This window comes from Erpetoichthys calabaricus, chromosome 5 (genome assembly GCF_900747795.2).
Source record: "Erpetoichthys calabaricus chromosome 5, fErpCal1.3, whole genome shotgun sequence".
Classification (NCBI taxonomy): Eukaryota; Metazoa; Chordata; class Cladistia; order Polypteriformes; family Polypteridae; genus Erpetoichthys; species Erpetoichthys calabaricus.
Window position 1 is genome coordinate 213,001,369 of NC_041398.2, and position 21,863 is coordinate 213,023,231.

Genomic DNA, 21,863 nt, shown 5'->3' on the forward strand with positions numbered 1-21,863 from the left:
TAAAAACAAAAGTCAAAATAATTTTGGTGAAAATTATTGACAACATTTCAGAAAGGGCTTTTAAGAGCTTGCTGTACTGCATCAATTCATTACTTTTTTCTATATTAGACAGAACCTAAATAAATAATAATGCATCAAAAGTAGTCCTTATGCTGAGATGTCATGGGTGTATTAAAGGTCTTACTAAGACCAAAGTTTTTGTTAAGATATGTAACATATCAGTAACTGACTAATAGAGGTGCCATGTTAGCCTCTGTCCTAAAGTGTTACTAAATAATTTAGTCATGTTTGTAAACATATTTTACTCAACATAGCTAATAAGACATTTTAAAACTACTTAACCAAACTGCAGTTAGTCAGATACTATACTTTTAAAAAATGCAATTGATCATCATTCTAAATCACTTTTAACTATAAGTTTCTAAATTTAACTTCATTTAGTATACAGTATTCCCTCGCTACTTCGCGGTTCACTTTTCGCGGATTCACGACTTTGCGGGTTTTTAAATACAAGTGATTGCCCGCCTATCGCGGAAGTTATGTTCCAGACCCATCAGCAACAGGAGAAAATCCGCGATATAGAAAGACCATATAAATAAACATTTTTATAGTTTAAGCCTTAAAATACCCATCCCACATGCTTCAAACACATGTAAACTTATAAAACACACTTTGTTAACACATATGATATGTGGATGTCGGGCTAAGGATATGAGTAACATCTCACTATTATAAAACATTTTAACTTCACGCAAGACAAGACAGTGAGACAGGAAAATAGGTGATGTACACCTAAAAGCCTGATTGTACAGGCTTTTAAATTATTGACACGCAGAGCGACAAGCAGCACAAAGCCAGCACAAAGTCCACTTCTCCTTAGCGTTCATTCAGCTCCCCACCCCCCTGATAATGCGAAGTGGCAGGAGCGTGCGCCTCGGTGTGGGGGGTTGAGCGAACGTGCGTTCAGCCCTCACACACCCCCATTCCTCCTCCTCCTTCCGAACGCGCAGAGCGACAAGCAGGCATTTTGGCAGAAGCATCACAAAGTCCATTTCTGCTCTGCTGAGAGTTCAGCTGCCCCCCCTTCACAAAGCGAGTGCAGACACATTGACGTCTGATCGCTGCGTGCAGGCAGTGTGCAGTGTTGGTCTGAGGTGTTTAAGAATGTAGAAAGTGTTTAAGAGCATAGGAAGTGTTTATAAGAGCGTGGGAAAGGTTAACAAGAGAGTGAGAAAGGTTTATAAGAGTGTGGGAAGGGTTTATAAAGCCTTAAAATATGTATAAATAATAAAATAAATATAGGTCGCTACTTCGCGGATTTTCACCTATTGGGGGGCTCTGGAACGTAACCCCCGCGATAGATGAGGGATTACTGTATACATAAATATATATTTTTTGTTTACCATTATGTAGCTAAAATGAGGTTTGAAAGTGAACTAATTCCAATTTGACTAACGCATACAGTAAGCCAAAGTTAGGCTGAATGCCTAATAATTTCTTCTAAAGCCAAACTCTCACAGTGCATATTGCAAATGTACAGCATTATAAGTGAAGTTACATCATTTCAGATCTGTTTGGCCTAAAACATTTAAATGTTAATTGGTGGCTTTCTTTTGTGCAAACTCTTTCCAGTAATGTTGGTATTAAAATGAAAGCAGATGGTGCTGCCACCATTAAAAGCTCTATTCATTGCTTCTCTCATACCAATACTGTATATTTTACTACTGAGATCATTTGAAGTTGAGTTTCCCACTCTGAAAGATATGGCGAACTGCCCAACCAGATGCCCTATCAGCATTAAGGGAGCCACACATTCTCCAATTAGCATCAACAGTCCAACGAGATTATTCAGCCTCAGTATTTAAATCCTGGATAAATGCTTGCCTTGCCTCTGCTGAATTGGGAAATTGAAAATGTACCCTTTTACAGGCTGCTGTCTGCTAAACTTCCCCATTGGACAAATAATGATCTATCTATCTATCTATCTATCTATCTATCTATCTATCTATCTATCTATCTATCTATCTATCTATCTATCTATCTATCTATCTATCTATCTATCTATCTATCTATCTATCTATCTATCTATCTATCTATCTATCTATCTATCTATCTATCTCTAGCATGCTGCCAATAAAAATAACTGAAGTGAGTGCTTTAGCTAATAAGATTTAGCTTGGGTCATTAAACATGTTTCTGCATAAATACCAAACTCAACAATGTTTTCTTGCATGTAACATGATATAATATTATATTATCAAACCCACTTAGTCCATTTCAGGACTGTAGGTGGACTAGCGCCAACCCAAAGCATCTGCCATTATACAGAAACCAGACCGAGTACCGCTCACTTGCAGGAAATCACCTAACGTATTTTGTCAGAATGTTTGAGGAAAGCAGGAGTACTAAGAGAAATACCAGAGTAGATGTAGAACATGTAGACTCAAGATGGATAGTAATAAACATTTTATCCAGTATATACAGTTTTAAATAATATTGGCTATTTGTTTTTGGTTAATTAATTTTTGCCATGGTGTTGGTTCTTTTTAAATTGATCGGTTGTCTTCCTACTGAATAAATGCATCTTTCTTTCCTTGTTTGCTTTTTAGATTCACTAAAAATCATGGTTATTCAATTATCCTTTCTTTACCTTCCCTTTTAGGCCTCTTTATCAGTTGGCTTAGGGTGGTGGTGGGGCTGCAACAATGATACTATCCTGTAGTATCATAGAAGGGCCAATTTCCCTAATCAAGCCAGCAGGTACCCTTTCTCTGACAGAAAGGCTAATCCGTTACACAGCAGCAGGTGCGTCTGAACTCTGCCAGCAGCCCTGTAACAAAAACTGATTAACTTGAGGCTAAAAAGGTTAGGCGAACTAGTCTAGATCAATTAAAGTATTGTATTACTGTCTTTGAAATTCAAGGGTCAGGTTGACTGTATTTATAAAGGCACATTGGTGTCTTCAGAAGTTCAACCATTGTGAATACTAATAGAAGTAATTTGAAGAGCCTAACTTTCATGCCCCAAGTTTTATTCCTCCACCATCTAACTGAGGAAGCTGATTTAAACATTTGTGCAATTTCTCACTTTGTCCATCACCTTTGTCGCAGATGAAAAAGTGTTTGAAACTAAATTATTTGACATGCAATGTATACAGCGTGGTGCCAGTTCATTAAGTACTCCCACCACCTTCACACAAATTCTGGATTTGTTACGTGATGGCAGTCTGCTGTATAGATTTGGCTAGACTGGAATTTCTAGCATCAGGTGGTATACAGCTGGGTGGTGACCTTAGTAACTTTCAGCATGGCACAATAGTTAAAACTAAGTGTATCAATTGTAGTATGTCCAAAATGGCTGTCTTTATAGGCTTTCCATGCAGAACTGTTTCAAGGTTTTGCCAAAAATGGCATAAAAAGCATTTTAAAAAAGCAGTGATAGAAGATTTTGTGTAAATAAAAACATCATGTGAATCATGGGTTCAAAAGAGAATGGTGAGATTCAGATAGATAGGGCACAACTAGGCAAAACAATTTTGAATTCCACAGTAGTGATAGAATGTCATCTTAGATTGCACTGTTTATCGAACATTGTCCCAGATCATGTCTGGTGTTGATGTTCTAACAAAAATTCAATAACATGCATCTCCAGTAAGTACAGTAGCATTAACACTGGACCACTGATAAGTGAAAATATTTGCTTAGTCAAACAAATCCAGGTTTGTTTGAATCATGTTAATAGTAGGATCAGAACTTGCTACAGACAACAGGCCAGCTGTGTTAGTGTGTTGGTGTTTAAAACATTTTCCTTGCACATATTAGGTCCCTGATTCAAATTAAAAAAAATATGAATGGCAAAGCAGATCTGAACATCTTTGTTGATAAAGTTTCACCCTTCATGGCAAGAGTTTATCCCCCACTCAGACAGACACAGTACAGTAAGGCACCATGTCATAAGACAAGTATTGTATTGGCGCCTGCAGAAACCCCAGATCTTAACCCTGTTGAGCATTTTTGTGATGATGTGGAATAGGCTGTTCCCAGCAGGATTGTGCTGCCATCCAATTTGCCATAGTTATGCAACACATCCATTTCTGAATGGCACAACTTTCTGAACAATCCATCCAGTATCTTACAGAAGCCATGTGCAAACAAAGCCATGTTATACTGAAGGCCAAGGAAGGTGTAACATAGAAATGGATAGGTCTAATTCATTAACTGGTATCTCAGGTTGTGTGTACATATGAATATACAGTCGCAGTTCACACTGCCTCCCCATGATGCAAGAATCAGAAGCAGAGTAAAAATAGTAAATGAAAGCATTAGGAACTCCACAGGTCTCCAACATTGCTCTTCTTTCTTTTATAGGGAGGATCAAAAGCAATGAAATAGAGACATGCTCTAGATTGACACTGGAAGTGCTGGAAGAGTGCCCATCCCAGTAAAACTAACAAAGATAACTGAACAGTTTTTTTTCCAGTCAGGAGACCCAAGAAGGGAACAAAAGCCAAGCTGAAAGTAGCAAAAGTTCAAGTGTACATCACGCCACAGGAATGAGGGACCCTTCTTGTGCTTGCTCCAGAACGTTTTATGAAAATTGAAATATAAACTAGGCCCTTAATCCTTTTATACTAGGGATTATACTACTTCAGACTTTTAACTTTGTTCAATTCAGCTCTCTAAACTTTAAAATTGGAGAGAACAAGTAACAAGGACACAAAAAATCCTAGTGTTCTTTTGTATTGAAATGCCTCATTTTTGGATCATTAAACACAGTTATCTTTTTTTTCTGGTTATACTGTATATATATAACACAAACACAATAAATAACAAAATAAGATTGAAAGTACAATAAATCACTATATGTACGATGTAACACTAGAATAAAATTCAATTTTTGAAACTGAGCAAAAAAGCTTTCTAAAAAGCACTCACAGGGCTACACTCCTTTGAAGTTAAAGTGCACTAAGATATATTTGACACTGTAAAACCTTTCATCTTCTGATTTAAACTAAACCAGAACAAAACAAAAAGTAAAAAACGCAGGCCACTGCTTGGTAGTACATTGCGCACTTACTCTCTCTGAGCAACATAACTATTTAAAACCCTTGGAGATATTTTGTGATTTTTTTTCTACTTATCAAGCAAGGAACTTAAACTTCCTGCAACAGGATAGCAAAGTGTATTTTTTATTATTTCTTTGAAAATTTCTAATAAGGAAAAAAGCTGATCAACATGTTCTGGAGACAGGACACTTCTGTAAGAATGTAAAATTTCAGCTATAGTCCAGAAGATACACTCAGATACTACAGTGTTTTCAAGTGTAAAAGTATGATCTGGCAAGATTTATTTTTCAACAGAGGAAACTCAGTCTGGTAAATTTCCATCCAAACTACTAATGACTCCAAACTTCTTGTGTACTTTATTAAGGACATGAGTCTGAAGAGCATAATACTTCATGCATCAGTCCTTACTGTAACAATGTGGCAATTAGATACTGTCACATTTATTGAGAATCCTTTGTACAGGTCATATAACCATCTGTCATGATTGTCACTCTCTCATCTTTCTTTAATTCATCATTTACATCAGAGACTAACAAGTAATATTATTAACAAGTATATTATTTTAGGCTCCGACATATGCAGTAGCTCGTGATAGCCTTCATTTTGTATGATACTTCAAGGACTTTGCAAATGAAATATGCAATAGCAGACATTACAGTCAAGGATCTTTTTGAAGAATGTCTAAACGTTTGTGTTTTATCTCATTTTTTTGGAAATTCAAAATATACTTTCACGCTGATGATTTGTACATGAATGTATGGTACATGGAATGAGAGGATTTATCTGCATTGTGCAAAATTCATCTTCACATCAGTCCTGACAAGGTTATTGATTTCTGCTACTAAAAAGGATTACCACAGCATAATGCTGCCACCACTACATACTACAGTGAGGATGGTGTACCTGGCTCCTTAGTGGTCAAGCTAAAACTTTCCACTTTCTTCCCCATCTTGGCAGTATTCTGGGCTGACCTTGGCAGTGTGCTTTTAGTTTCATATTTTTACAAGATACACATGATGGAAAGCACTAAGCTCTGAGGTGTCTCAGTGTCTTTGAGATTTTGTAGCATTTCTCAGATCTGTGTTTCTCTGTAATTATATTCTTGACTAGTGATGCACGAATCCTGTGGAGTTTGCTTCAGAGTGAAATTGAAGATATGTTTTGAAAGTTTGACAAACTCAGTGAAATGCATTGAAATAAAAAGGGAAGAAGAGGCCAAACTGGTTTGAGTGGATTATAATTGTGCAATGTCTTCTAAGTTCCTCCAAGAGCTATATATATATATATATCTCATTGTCACAGCGCTGGAGCACTGAATGCTGTGTCCTGATTTGTGTATTGCAAAGCAGACTTCAAGTTCTGGCACGCACACTACAGAAATTAAAAGTAAGAAGTATTCTCACAGATAGATCAGATGTAGCTGGCAGACTTTTTTATTTCCAATCTGTGCAGATGCTTCGCATTTTTTCTTCCAACATGAAGATAGAAACACCTTATATATAATAATAAATCTTTTATTATTATTATTGTTTCTCAGAATTTAAGGCTTGTTTTGACACTATGTTGCACCACATGGCTAACTGCACATTCATTTAGCCTGCGCCCACCACACAACTGTTCAATGGGCTGTGGCTCCAGCCATTAGATAATCGAAGATTGGTTTGCTCTACCCCATGCTATCACTATCCTGTTTGAGCTTCGGAGTACTGGCAGATAATGTCTGCTTACCAGAGTGTACCAGCTAACTCAGAGAACCTGTGATTCAAGGGATCAGTCTTATATACTTGGTGGACTGTGCCTATCAATACCTAATTTGTGCTATACAGAGGAGGGACATACTTAATTCAACAGTGAAGAAAAAACGAACAATGAATCTATGCAGAACAACAAGGTATTGTAATAATTTTCATTATGGTCTGCTAATTTACCCCTCAAATAAAAATTCTGCCAGTATTTCTTTATATATCTTTTTTTTTAATCTCATGTGGAGTGCAAATGTAGCTAGTGTAATAACACTAAACATATGCAAAACAGATTGAGCAGCAACATATAATTTGAGGTGGAGTACTCTTCCCATATGCATGCATGAAAATTCTGTGCATGGCTGCTACAGCTTAGTGATGACACACTGGCCTTGCAAAGCATTATTGGGCTCTGGAAAAACAAATATACATCTAAGCAGACCACATGGTGAAGTTCTAAAAAAATATTTGGTGAACAAGACCACCCATTAACACAGCTAATTTACTGTGTAAAACTATTTGACAAATTTCACTGATCAACACTATTCCTGGCTTGTTCAGAATGCTCTGTTGTCTTCATTTTGGTGTGTGGAAAATCTACAACATACTGTTGGACCTCAGCCGGAAAGAAGGTATTTACAATATACTCGTAAATTAACTGTGAAAAGGTGAAGACCATCAACAAATTACCCTTGTACTCACATAATATATCTTACATTCCAAAAAATACAATTCCTACAGTGTGGCAGCATACTTATTCCGCCCAGAGGGTAAGAAAAACTGAGAATGACTAGAAGAAGAGATGTAGAGAAAAAGCATAAATGAAGCAGAGGTCTGAAGCAGGAGAACAAAAATAAACTAATTACCAAAGCCATAACCTGTGATACAATAAGAGTTCAAAATCAGTAAAGAAAGTGACAAAATTAAAGCGTTAAGAAGAGTTTTAGAATCCAAGTAGCTGGATAAGGAAATTAACCTGGAATGACCCTTTTATCCTGTTGAGCAATGGCTGAGAGGCACACAAACTCTGAATCTAGGTCCCTGACTGGGCAGAACCTGGCAATTTAGTAAAAATGAACAAAAAACAAAATGACAGCGGAAAATGGCCTAAATCAAAAATGAACTTTAGAAGCATTGAATTGGAAAAACAATTTCATCAGATTTCTCTGTCCAATAACAGCAGCTCCATACTAGAGCCAGAAAATAACCTGTAAAATTTTACAAAAAGTTCCCAGATCCTAATAATACTGTTGTGAGGGTGTTTCTCTTCAGCTGAGACTGGAAACTTGTCAATACTGGAGTGGTGGTGGGTGTTGCAAAATACGTGAGTGTTACAAAATACAGGCAAATATCTTGAAGAAAACCTACAGTCATTAGGTGGGAAATTGAAAATAGGAAGATGGTTCACCTAGTGGTCTAGTCTGAGTGCTCACCTAAGCCCCACAGAAAATCTTTTAAATAACTTGAATAGAGCAGTCCATCAATGGTTACCCTACAGGATGACTGAGCTTGAACAATCTTTAAGGAACGCTGGGCAAATAGTCATCCTTCTAGGTGTGCAAAGCTGGTAGATGTATACCCAAACAAAGTGCCCTGTGCTGCAGCCAAAAGGCTATAATTAAAGTGATCGGCACATCTACTAATGACTAACTCAGTGTTCTCCTTGTCATGCAATTTATTATTTTCTTTTTCTCAGAATGTTGGCTTTCTGTATTCACTTGGATGTTACAGGGCACGATACATCGATAAAACCAGAAAAAGTCTGACTCTTTGTCTTATTGTGTGATCATTTTGAATGGTATGTGACATTCTTCACTTCCTAATAAGTAGAATTATGTTTTGTAATTGAGTTTCTGTTGTATTAATAAGTATTTCAGTCTCCTATTTATTTTGAATTTCAGTTTTTAAGTAATGAGGCTTAGTAAAGGACGGTATGGTGGCGCAATGGTAGTGCTGCTGCCAAGCAGTTTGGAGACCCGGGTTTGCTTCCCGGGTCCTCCCTGCCTGGAGTTTGCATGTTCTCCCCGTGTCTGCATGGGTTTCCTCCAGGTACTCCAATTTCCTCCCACAGTCCAAAGACATGCAGGTTAGGTGCATTGGCGATTCTAAATTGTTCCTAGTGTGTGCTTGGTGTGTGGGTGTGTGTGTGCCCTGCCCAGGGTTTGTTTCCTGCCTTGCACCCTGTGTTGGCTGGGATTGGCTCCAGCAGACCCGCATGACCCTATAGTTAGGATATAGCGGGTTAGATAATGGATGGATGGATGGAGGCTTAGTAAATATTCCATATAATATTAAGTGCAAGTTGATTTCATTGTGATATACTATATCCATTTCACATTACCTTAGGAGATGTTTGTTTTTCTTCATATGTTCACAGAATACAGCGTAATACATACAATACAATTCATAATTAATTCTTTCTGCAGCATTCAAAAACAGTGAATACAACAATGGGACTGAGAAACTGGCTTTGAAGGTGTTAACCATGTTTCTGTTTGGCTGCACATTGAAGTGTGACCTGCTGCACAGTCACGTTACTACACAGCCTGTCCAAGGAAGATGACATTAAAATGGTGCATATAAAGGGCCACTGTAACTTAACATAATAAAATGTAAGAAAATGTGTTGCAATTGATAAAACAAATACATTTGTGTTTTGTTCTGTGATATGCAGATAAAACCTTTAAAGATTTTGCAATTTGAGCCTAAATTAAATATCCATTGCAAATGCACAATGCAACTTTAAACTGTCAGATGCTGGCAAAGGAAAAGCTGATCTCAGTAATGCTTAACTGCTAAGGTTAAAAATATCACAGACCATATGGAGAGCTAGTTACAGTTGGTTGGCTGACTTCTTATCACTACACGACTCTTACTGTTTAATGTTATTTTATGCTTCCAGAAATTTTAAAAGAATATACATATTGATGTGGCAATTTTTATACGTGGTCAAGTGAATTTTCAAAGACATGAGTACAATGTATTGCTAAAACCACAGAATCTTATGTCATGATGCACATCTTTCAAGTCCTCATTTCACTTTCATCACAGTTTCTTATGATAAGTTAGACAATTTGGCTGAACTGTCTTTATCGGTGTCTGGCGTAACATTAAGCATAAAATAATTATTTGGGCCTACTGCATTATTGGGTGATATCTTCAAGAGAACATGGAAAGAGATCATAAACTTTCAGGACAAGCCCTGTCTGGACTAACATAACTCAAGGCATATGGAGGAAGAATAATAGAGAGCAAATAATGATTTTACCCTACCTTTTCATAAAAAAACACATTTTTTTCTACAGTAAAACAGCTGTAAAATGGAACATAAATTCTTTTTTTTAACATTTTTATTGAATTTATTAAAAACAAGTAACATTTCATTCAAGCAAGTCAAACTTGACAAAACTAAATTCAAATCAACCCCACCCATGAGAAGGAGAGCTAGGCTAACATAAAAAACTTTAAAAGTAGAAAAGAAAGGGAGAGAAAATCATGTGTTTCAGATGTTGTGAGCATATGACAGGATGACCTGACATACGGATTATGCAATACGAGTATGACTCATACAACAAACTGTAGTTTCATAATTTTAGAAAATCAGATGCAAGAAAGTATTATGGAAAATGGGTTTTACTGGTCACCGGTAAGGTTAAAACAAATGTCTAATAAGCAAAGCCAGGCTGGAGCACTATAATGTAGCCACATTTGAAACAGGCCACATTATGTGCCATAATTGCCTGTCCTTCTCTTCAAGTTACCACTAAAATGCTACCAAAAAAGGAGCTCCAAAGGGAAGTTCGAATAAAAAGCCTTCTCTTTAAGGTTGCACAGAGTAGCTCCTTATTTTGCTAAAAATGATTATTAGTTTCAATTGAAAAATATGAATAGAATGATCCAGCAAGTGATGTGTGAATAAGACCAAGTTAGATGGTAACTTGAAAAATCCTAAAATATTTGACATAGTTCGCTCCTCCTCCTCCTCCTCATGGTGTCCAAGCTGGGACACCTGAGAGCTTGGACACCATAATCACGGCAATGGGGCTATATACTGTAAATAAAATATATTATTATTATTTTTAATATTGCTGTTGCTGTTATTGTTATTAAACCTGGGGGACAGGCAAGGACCCTTGATGCCTTACAGCAGGGGTCCCCAACCCCCGGGCCACGACCCACTACCGGGCTGCAGCCGTCTGACTCACTCAGACTTTTCAGAACGCTCGGCGGACGGGGCTTTGCAGCGGCGCAGAGAGAGGAGAGAGACCGAGGTGAGAGAGTATTACAACAAAGTATTGTTACGGTCCCGACAGTTTCCCCATATGACACGAGACTATAGAAATCGCGTTACTACGAAGTACATTCAGCAGATGCTTTCATTACAACGAAGTGACCTTGAAATGCCTGAATGAATCATCCACAGAGCAGTTAGATCTGTGGTCGCAGCTCAGTTGTGCACGTTTGCACAACGATCCCCAAACAGAAACATTGTAAAAAAAATTCTTTCTTCGAACTTTCCTCGTAATGTTTTTTTTTTTTTTTTGCTGTTTTTGTTTTCTGTGGTTTTCAGTGATACCTTTTGCTTATTGCTTGTCAACATTTGAAAAACATCCATTGGAATTTAACTCATTGTCACCCTCCTATAGAAATGGCAGACACGAAAAAAACGATAACAGTGTTAATGTTTGTGATGTGCAATCTGTTGGAATGGCAAATGCAAAGCATATGTCTTTGTTATATGCAAAAAAAGAAGAAAAATCTCAGGTTGCAAACGTATGCGAACTGCTTAATAACTTAATAATAATAGAAATGTTATGTAAATTGTGTATAAAACTGTCCCCCCGACCGGTCCGTGGAAAAATTTGCATCTAATAAAGTGGTCCTTGCTGTCAAAAAGGTTGGGGACCACTGCCTTACAGCATGTCCTTTTGCAGAGTGGACAGATTTGAAATTTTCAGTTCAATTTTGATCCAATGGTTTGGCCAAGTTAGAAGATAAACATAACAATTATACACATTGTGACACTGAACAGGGGAAATTTAAGCTTTTCATATACAGGTAGTCCCCAGGTTATGGACACCTGACCTACGACTTACGAACGAGGATGCAGCGACGCATGTGCCTCAGTAACTGCCGCTCCGTCATCTTCGGCCTGGGGATGCTGCAAGCGGTGGCTGGAGGGGGGCGATTTCGCTGCTCGCGCAGTGTACTGTACCTTGGGTGGCACCCGGCAGCAAGCGGTGACCCGTGATCCATAGTCACTGGGGCCACAGCTATCGCTCGTGTGCAGGATGATGGTTCGCTGCCCACTCACTACACCACCGCAGCTACTGCTCCTGACTGGACGCAGGCTGGATGGAGCGGAGGGGGGTGTTTCACTGCTTGCCCAGCACACACGGCTGGCAATGCTGCAAGCAGTGACCCAGTTGTGGCTGAACGGGGTGGCGGGGGTAGCATTATAGTGTGCCTCGGATGGCTGCCTGTTGAATTGGGGTTGGGCGATTCACTACTCGCCTTTGGCCGCACCGTGTTCGTTCTACAGCATACTGTAGTGGAGGTGTCTGTGAGGTGGGCTGGTGATGAACCGCCCCTTACCGCCCCCATTCATTCTCAATAGCAAGCCTGCTTGTACTGTTACACACATAGCAGGAAGTTGTTCTTGTCAGTACATCAGATGTGTTGACGGGTGCCTTCCTGCTGTGATAGCGTGTACAGTGCTGTGCAGAAGAGCTCATCTTAACCTTTTGTCTTCACCCTTCAAGAATGTCTCTGAAACACAAATCTGATGCAAGTGCCGGTGATACAGTAAAGAAGAGAAAAACCATCACCATTGAAAATAAAGTAGAAATAATAAAAAGGTCAGAGAGAGGTGAAACTCCATCATTCATTGGCAGAGCACTTGGTTACAGTCAGTCAAAAATAGCATTTATTAAAATAAAGTACCTGTTCTGACTTACATACAAATTCAGCTTAAGTACAAACCTACAGTCCCTATCTCGTACGTAACCCGGGGACTGCCTGTACTCATTCTGCAATGCACATTCAAATACATTTGATATTAACATATAAATGGGATATTTCTTCAATATGTTTCTTTTTTTAAATTCTTGTGTATAGTGAGTCAGCAGTTATGAAATATAAAGCCATGGAATGGCAGCTTACTGCATGGTGTTTCCTGCTGAGTTGCAAAAATGTAGTGAATGAAAATGTGGATACCTAAGGTCAAAACAGCAAGAGCATTAGTGGTGATGGTGGCACAATCAAACAGAAACAAAACAGGTCCAATTAGGATGAAGATGCGAGAATTGTAAGGTAGGAAAATCTTCAAACCATAGGAAATTCAAAGGAGTGTGCATTAAATAAGCTTGCATGGCAGGGGATGGGGCTCCACGCACATTCAGTAAATACTGTCTGTGTTGTGTGGACGAGAAGCTAGCAAATACATCAAAATAAGCTCTTTGTGGTGCTTTATGAAAATCCAGTTATTTGAGAAGTAAATCACAGAATCTTGAGACAACCCTTTCAATAAATTTGTGGCATCATTTAGTCGCTGTTACAGCACATAAAGCTAAGAAGCTATTTACTACTGATGAGGAATAAGCCTTACATGCTGTAAAGACTATTTGCTTTGTGCTCTGCTGCAGTGGTTAGCACTGCTGCTACATGGATTAATCATCTTAGTTTTGAATCACATGCCCAGTTGCTGTGTGTGTGGAGCTTCTGCATTCTTATCACCTGTGCATGAATTTATCTCTGCATGCTCTGGTCTTCCTTAAACAAATCTGATAAATTAGCTCTGCGTGAAAGTCTGTGTGTGTGTGTCTGAGAGAGTGCTCTGCATCCATGGCTGATTAATGCCTTGTTCCTGATGCTGCCAAGATAGAATCTAGATCCCATGCAACTGAATTGGATTATGTATGTTTGAGAATGTAGTTTTATGCTATGTTTTAGCTGACGACACCACTCAATTGAAGGACAAAGCTCCCCATTTTGGGACAACACTGTCACAAGTCTAAGCAATGATGAAGTTGCTGATTTTGAAGGGCAGTTTTTAGACATAGACATCAAGCTGTTTTTTTCTACTGTATATGCAATAGGTCTTTAAAATAATTTGAATGAGGATATAATGTGTGTGTTTTCACTATCAACTACAACAAAAAGATATGAAATTTTTAAGACACTGAATGGCTGCTCTACAGATAAACTGCACTGATAACTGAGTGTTGAAGCTGATATGAATGAGGCATTATTAGTGACTGGGCTGTTAGATTTCAAAGCTTATGCAAAAGAAGATAGATTTGAATGTAAGTTTATATAACGCTGTGGTACAGCGAATCAAGAAACAATTGCCAGACTAAATCATTTCCTTATGTTTTTTCAAACAGTTATGAGTAAATCTGAGCAAAGACCAGAAATGCTTAGTTTCTCACCCTGGTGTTTGATGGTTACTGAAAGATGGGGCCCTAAGAAATGTTTATCAATTATTAAAGCTACTGTATACATTTCTCACCAAAAAATACATCAATTATTGCAATGCATTTTAGTGATTGGACTTTGTAAGCCAAACTTGCCTAACATAAAACTCAAACCATAACTAGTTGCAAGGAATGCATTGTGGCAGTCATGCTCTGCCACTACTCCTTAACCACTACAACTGCTATTAGAAGATCAAAACCATTACTCACACTGATTCAGTTTTTTTGATAATGTTTAATGTACAGATTGTATGTGTTATTCCAAAATGATGTAACAGGCTAAATCAGTGCCTCACTTTCAAATTGCATCCGCTGTTGGACAAAAACATAAGACATGCTCAGTTCAGTCCAGAGAGAAAAGAAGTAAGGAATACACTGCTGTGAACCGCCAGAGACAAAGACTTTCTTTTAAAGCTAATCCTAAATGTGACGTTTTGTAAGAAAATAAAAAATATTACACAAATCCAATCATCCATTCACTTGTTAATCAAACCACATACAATTATCTTTATCATATATATAGACTTTACAAATACAAACTTACAATGATTATAGTATGACATACATTTTAAAGTACATTTGAAATTGACCTTAAGTAGTGTATCAGTTAATCTATACCGTCTTTTAGATGTTGTGAACTTTTAAATTAGGGTAAACAGAGATTACAGTAATCCCTCCTCCATCGCGGGGGTTGCGTTCCAGAGCCACCCGCGAAATAGGAAAATCCGCGAAGTAGAAACCATATGTTTATATGGTTATTTTTAGAATGTCATGCTTGGGTCACAGATTTGCGCAGAAACACAGGAGGTTGTAGAGAGACAGGAACGTTATTCAAACACTGCAAACAAACATTTGTCTCTTTTTCAAAAGTTTAAACTGTGCTCCATGACAAGACAGAGATGACAGTTCTGTCTCACAATTAAAAGAATGCAAACATATCTTCCTTTTCAAAGGAGTGCAAAGCAAGCAGTCAAAAAAAAAACCAATAGGGCTTTTTGGCTTTTAAGTATGCGAAGCACCGCCGGTACAAAGCTGTTGAAGGCGGCAGCTCGCACCCCCTCTGTCAGGAGCAGGAAGAGAGAGGAAGAGAGAGAGAGAGATAGAGAGAGATAGAGAGACAGATAAAAAAATCAATACGTGCCCTTTGAGCTTTTAAGTATGCGAAGCTCCGTGCAGCATGTCCTTTCAGGAAGCAGCTGCACACAGCCCCCCTGCTCACACGCCCCTATGTCAGCGAGAGAGAGAGAGAAAGTAAGTTGGGTAGCTTCTCAGCCATCTGCCAATAGCGTCCCTTGTATGAAATCAACTGGGCAAACCAACTGAGGAAGCATGTACCAGAAATTAAAAGACCTATTGTCCGCAGAAACCCGCGAAGCAGCGAAAAATCCGCGATATATATTTAAATATGCTTACATATAAAATCCGCGATGGAGTGAAGCCGCGAAAGGCGAAGCGCGATATAGCGAGGGATCACTGTACTTTTCTTTTAAATGCCTCTTCTGTTCTGAATGTACATTATTTTCTTTTTAACTTTACAAATTCTGTTCCATTTTTTTTGTTTACCTTTATGTAGATAAAATGAGGTTTGAAAGTGAACATATTTCAATTTGACTAACACATATAGTAAGCCAACGTTAGGCTGAATGCCTAACTCTCACAGTGCATATTGCAAATGTACAGCATTATAATTGAAGTTACATCATTTCAGATCTGTTTGGCCTAAAACATTTAAATGTTAATTGGTGGCTTTCTTTTGTGCAACCTCTTTCCAGGAATGTTGGTATTAAAATGAAAGCAGATGGTGCTGCCACCATTAAAAGCTCTATTCATTGCTTCCCTCATACAAATACTGTATATTTTACTACTGAGATCATTTGAAGTTGAGTTTCCCACTCTGAAAGATATGGCGAACTGCCCAACCAGATTCCCTATCAGCATTAAGGGAGCCACACATTCTCCAATCAGCATCAACAGTCTAACGAGATTATTCAGCCTCAGTATTCAAATCCTTGATAAATGCTTGCTTTGCCTCTGCTGAATTGGGAAACTGAAAATGTACCCTTTTACAGGCTGCTGCCTGCTAAACTTCTCTATTGGACAAATAATGATCTATCTATCTATCTATCTATCTATCTATCTATCTATCTATCTATCTATCTATCTATCTATCTATCTATCTATCTATCTATCTATCTATCTATCTATCATTGCAGGAGGCTGGGGGTCAAACCCGACCGGGATGCCTGGAAGGACCGGGAGGGGGCATGTTCGTCCTCCGAGCCACGAGGGGGCAACCGCCATGGACCAGAAGAGGGCCACGGAAGGGGAGCAGGGAGGCTCAAGCCCGTTGGGGCCCGTGCCCAACTACAGGGGGCGCCCCGAGCCTCATGGAAACCGGGAGACATTTACTTCCACCACACCAATGGACGTTGATCCTTCCAGGGACACCTGGAGTGCTTTCGGGTGCTCTCCTGATGCTTCCGTTACACCAGGAAGTGACATCAGGCAGAGCACCTAGAGCTCATCCAGTGAGAATAAAAGGGGCCGCCTCCCTCCAATCGGGGAGCTGGAGTCGGGAGCAGGAGCAGGATGAAGCTCCTGTGGAGAGAGGACAGGTGGCCCACGGACAGCGAGAGAAAGGCCCAGAATAACGGTGATTGGTGCAAGGAGTACAGTGTGCTGTGTGGGACTGTGTTGTGTTGGTATTGAAAGAAGAAAAATAAACAAGAGTTTTAAAAAGATGCGGTCTCTGTCTGATGGTGTCCGGGCAAGTCTCACACTATCTATCTATCTATCTATCTATCTATCTATCTATCTATCTATCTATCTATCTATCTATCTATCTATCTATCTATCTATCTATCTATCTATCTATCTATCTATCTATCTATCTATCTATCTATCTATCTATCTATCTATCTATCTATCTATTTCCTTTCATATAGTGACAGAGATACCTTTTTGATTACGATTCATCACCTAAAATATCAAAATTCATTAGGTGTGGTTTAGGATCATTGTACTTTTTAGCATTTTGTTTTCTTTCTAAATGAAGTTTTTACAGTGCAAGTCCTTAATGATTTTATCAAAACACATTGTGCCTGATTATGCCTAAATTTCTTATATTACTAACCTCCAAAATAGGAACCATCTGTAAGCTTCATCTCCTTATTTAACTTGGTAATTACACTGGCAACACCATGCTGGATGAAGTACATTTTCTTTCCAACTGTCCCTTCTCGGATGATGTAATCATTTGGCTGGAATACTTCAAACTTTAGCTTACTCAGCATTCCTGTTACAAAGTTTGGATCCGCATTAGCAAACAAGGGCATGGTGGCAACCAGTTTCCGACAGTTAAAGTTAACGATTTCCTACAAATTAAAAACAAGAAAAGAGACAAATTAATCAAATTGTTTTCTTATAATTCAGTGCTACAATTTGCACACATTCTATATTAAACTCTGGAAAAAAAATAAACATCAATCTGTAAAACAAAAATGTTCATTTTGCAGCACCATTTAGGTATTGCTTTGATGGATCACTCATTCAAGAAAACCATTTTTCAAAAAAAAATTTGTGAGAGGTTAGTAAAATACTTCAACTGTAAATTATGGTTTGTAAAATACCATTGACAGTTTCACATTTGTAAGAACAGACTCTGGCAGTTACATATTTTTGTTAGAGCATTTGGGAATTATATCACCAGTTTTGGACATGTTTTTAAACTATATGGTCTTTTATATCAAGGTAGATAATTGTTTCAGGTGAAATAATTATACAATACACCTTGGACTGTTTCAGCAACAGGAGGAATGTTTATGATGGTAGACTGCAGATGATGGAGGAGTTATTGGTGACACCATAGACATTTGTTCATATGAAGGACTGCTGTCTATATTTATTTTAACATATATTTACAAATTTGTTTAATCATCAATTAGTTTTTACAGTTACATAATATTCAAGTTCAGATGGTAATGCATTTAGTAAAATTAATCCTGCAATAGAAAACTTTAAAAAGACAGACAGACCTAGTAGTTGCTACCTTATAATATACCAAAGGAACCTGGTGTCTCAGTGATGTTGTTTTGATTAAAATGTGAAACTGTCAACTGGCATTTCTTCATGAAATCATTTAAGATAACAGATATCTTTCTTTTGATCTTGCAAAATAAATACCATTTGCTACCATGAATATTTTATTAGTATAACATATAAACAGCACATGAAGGCAGATATTAAATCAAAGCAATCACAGCATCCAAACGAAGTCTTCTCACTGTAAGAGGTGAAATAATTATATGATACTTAGCACTTGCCTTAAGAAATTCCTAACATTTGAACCGTTCCATAAATAGCTCTAAAATTTACATTTTTGCATAGTTACAGAATAAAATATAACAGGAGCATTGTACTTTAAATAGCACAGACACTAGATGAAAATCTAGACTTCAGATAAATACAGTTACATGCATATATATTTAGGCATCAGACTATATTTTAGAATAGGTCAGTTTTCAGGTTATACACAAAGGAATGTGAAGACATGTTTGAATAAAATAAGGGGAAAACTGTAATAAAATGCTGGGGTATTCCAATGGAATTTAAAATTTTTTAAGCATTTTGAGCACCCTTTTTACCTATTGCACTATGTATATGCAATAACTTAATACATTTCAGTTAAGCTGCACTTCTAATCCTTATCACTTTCAGTTCCTGATTAATAACATTTGCATTTATTAAATAGAAAATTGAAAAAAAATGATCAAAAAATATTCTGGAGTAATATAGATTTTTTTTTTGCTGAAACAGCCAGATCAATGTTCGGGTAAATAAAGTGGGAAGTGAGTCTTTTTAAAATTTTATTATTTTTACTTGGACACATTTTTTACACTTTATCCATTCACCTTTTGAACAACCATATTACAGCTAGTTCTTTCTGTTAAAATAGTGTGTTCTGAGATGGACTGGCACCCCATCCAGGCAAGTTCCTGCCATGTGCCCAGTGCAACCAGAATATGACCTGGGAATTCAGAATTGGGCAAAGCAGGGACAACAAATGGGTGGACAGATGAGCCTTTTGAAATACAGGTGGCACAATACAGCAGCAGGTTGTGTTGTCTGATTCACAATGACTGCAAAACAGATCAGTTTGTGATTTCTGTAAGTTTTGTGTCAAGTTTGGGTATTCTCTGTGTTTACGGGCAGTCCCCCCCAAGGACTCCACAATCAGTTACTGCAAAACTACAGGTTCAGTCTGGTGTTCTGTACATTAATGCTTTTGAAGACCCAGTTTTTTAGTAAGTTGTTAATTGTCTTTGTATTTATTTTGTTGAACATGCTTCAATTTAAACATATATTTGGCACAGTATATTCTCCTACGCACAGTGCTATTCACTTTGGCATGGAGTCATGGCATCTTTTTTATGTGATTATAAAACTGCAACCTTTCTCTCACATCTAATGCCGCAAAACACTGCATGTAACACCAACATGCCATTCCTTCTTTATGATAATGAAATGTGTTCTTTTCTAACCAATAAATGATTAAGAAGAGAACTAAGAAGAGAAACAGTGTAATTGGATTCGAAAAGAACTGAACTGAATGTGATTGGAATACATACTTTTGTCAGGAAAGGTGGTTCTGTTGCTGAGGGTTGCCAATAGGATTGGAAATGTTTGACCACCACTGTGTACTAGTAGCATTTCAACTGAAAAAGGCACTGTGCTCATTTATGTTTTTCATAATCTGTGTATTAGTTTCATGAATATAATTTATGGAGTTATTTTTCAGATAATTTAAAAGTACAGTCGTGGCCAAAAGTTTTGAGAATGACACAAGTATTGGTTCTCACAAAGTCTGCTGCTTCAGTGTTTTCAGATCTTTTTGTCAGATGTTTCTATGGTATACTGAAGTAGAATTACAAGCATTTCAGAAGTTTCAAAGGCTTTTATTGACAGTTACATTACGTTTATGCAAAGAGTCAATATTTGCAGTGTTGGCCCTTCTTTATCAAGACCTCTGCAATTCGCCCTGGCATGCTGTCCATCAATTTCTGGGCCAAATCCTGACTGATGGCAGCCCATTCTTGTATAATCAATGCTTGGAGTGTGTCAGAATTTGTGGGTTTTTGTTTGTTCACCCACCTCTTGAGGATTAAACATAAGTTCTCAATTGAGTTAAGATCTGGGGAATTTCCTGGCCATGGACCCAAAACCTTTTTGTTTTGTTCCCCAAGCCACTTAGTGAACACTTTTGCCTAATGGCACGGTGCTCCATCATGCTGGAAAAGGCATTGTTCATCACCAAACTGTTCTTGAATGGTTGTGAGAAGTTGCTCTCGGAGGATGTTTTGGTACCATTCTTTATTCATAGCTGTGTTCTTACGTAAAATTGTGAGTAAGCCCACTCCCTTGGCTGAGAAGCAACCCCACACGTGAATGGTCTCAGGATGCTTTACTGTTGGCCTGACACAGCACTGAGGGTAGCGCCGCTCACCTTTTCTTTCTTCCGAATGCCCCAAACAATCGGAAAGAGGATTCATCAGAGAAAATGACTTTACCCCAGCAGTCCTCAGCAGTCCAATCCATGTACCTTTTGCAGAATATCAGTCTGTCCCTGATGTTTTTCTTGGAGAGAAGTGGCATCTTTGCTGCCCTTCTTGACATCAGGCCATCCTCCAAAAGTATTTGTCTCACTGTGCGTGCAAATGCACTCACACCTGCCTGCTGCCATTCCTGAGCAAGCTCTGCACTAGTGGTGCCCCGATCAAGTAGCTGTATCAACTTTAGGAGACAGCCCTGGCACTTGCTGGACTTTCTTGGGCGCCCTGAACCCTTCTTCACAACTGCAGTGGAAAAGTTTTTTTTTAAACATAAAACATGGAATTATAATGGATTTATTTCTTTTTTGAATATACCACAGTCTTTAATACTAACTTCAGCTAAGCACCCAGCAGAGGAAAAGGGGAGAATTTACTAATTTTTTTTTTTAACATTACATCATTCTCCCACCCGAGACAGACAAACTCAATGTCACAAATTGCATGGCATTAAATTCGCAGTGGATGAAGAGATGCAGTTGGTGCCTGGAAAAAAACATTGTTCTCTGAAGGAGAAATTTACATGGAAGGCTGAGTGGAGGACATGCTAATATGTGAAAATAATTTTTATGAAAGTTAGTTATTAATTACAATTTTCAATATATTTTATATTTATTTGGGAGAGGCAAATGGGGTGGCAGATAATTTTGTTAGGGTGGCAAATGCCACCATATGCCCACCCCTTGTACATCAAACTACTTTTTGTTTCCACGGACGCTTTCTCATAGCAACATAGTAACTGTGAATATGTTTACAGTTGACTTATCAGCCATCATATCATTTACGAATAAAGCAAATACTAACCATCTATACGTCATATGAAAATAAAGAGAACGCTCACTCAAGTTAAAAGACAAAAATTGAAAATTCTTATTTGAAACTTCTGCTGCTAATTCTTTGCTTGCTTGACAATGATATGAAAGCAAGTTTGCACAATCAATCTACTTTTTTTTTGACAATACAAATTTAGTGTTTC

General features: G+C 38.0%; 1 protein-coding gene across 2 annotated transcripts in view; it reads right to left on the reverse strand.

The window, feature by feature from the left end:
* The window catches only part of LOC114652878 (potassium/sodium hyperpolarization-activated cyclic nucleotide-gated channel 1), a 360,830-nt gene that overhangs the window by 65,133 nt on the left and 273,834 nt on the right, over positions 1 to 21,863 (reverse strand). For both annotated transcript variants that reach the window (XM_028803184.2, XM_051928272.1), the window contains exon 6: positions 17,416 to 17,656. In XM_028803184.2, the coding sequence (XP_028659017.1) occupies positions 17,416 to 17,656 (241 nt within the window). The remainder of the gene's footprint in view (positions 1 to 17,415; positions 17,657 to 21,863) is intronic.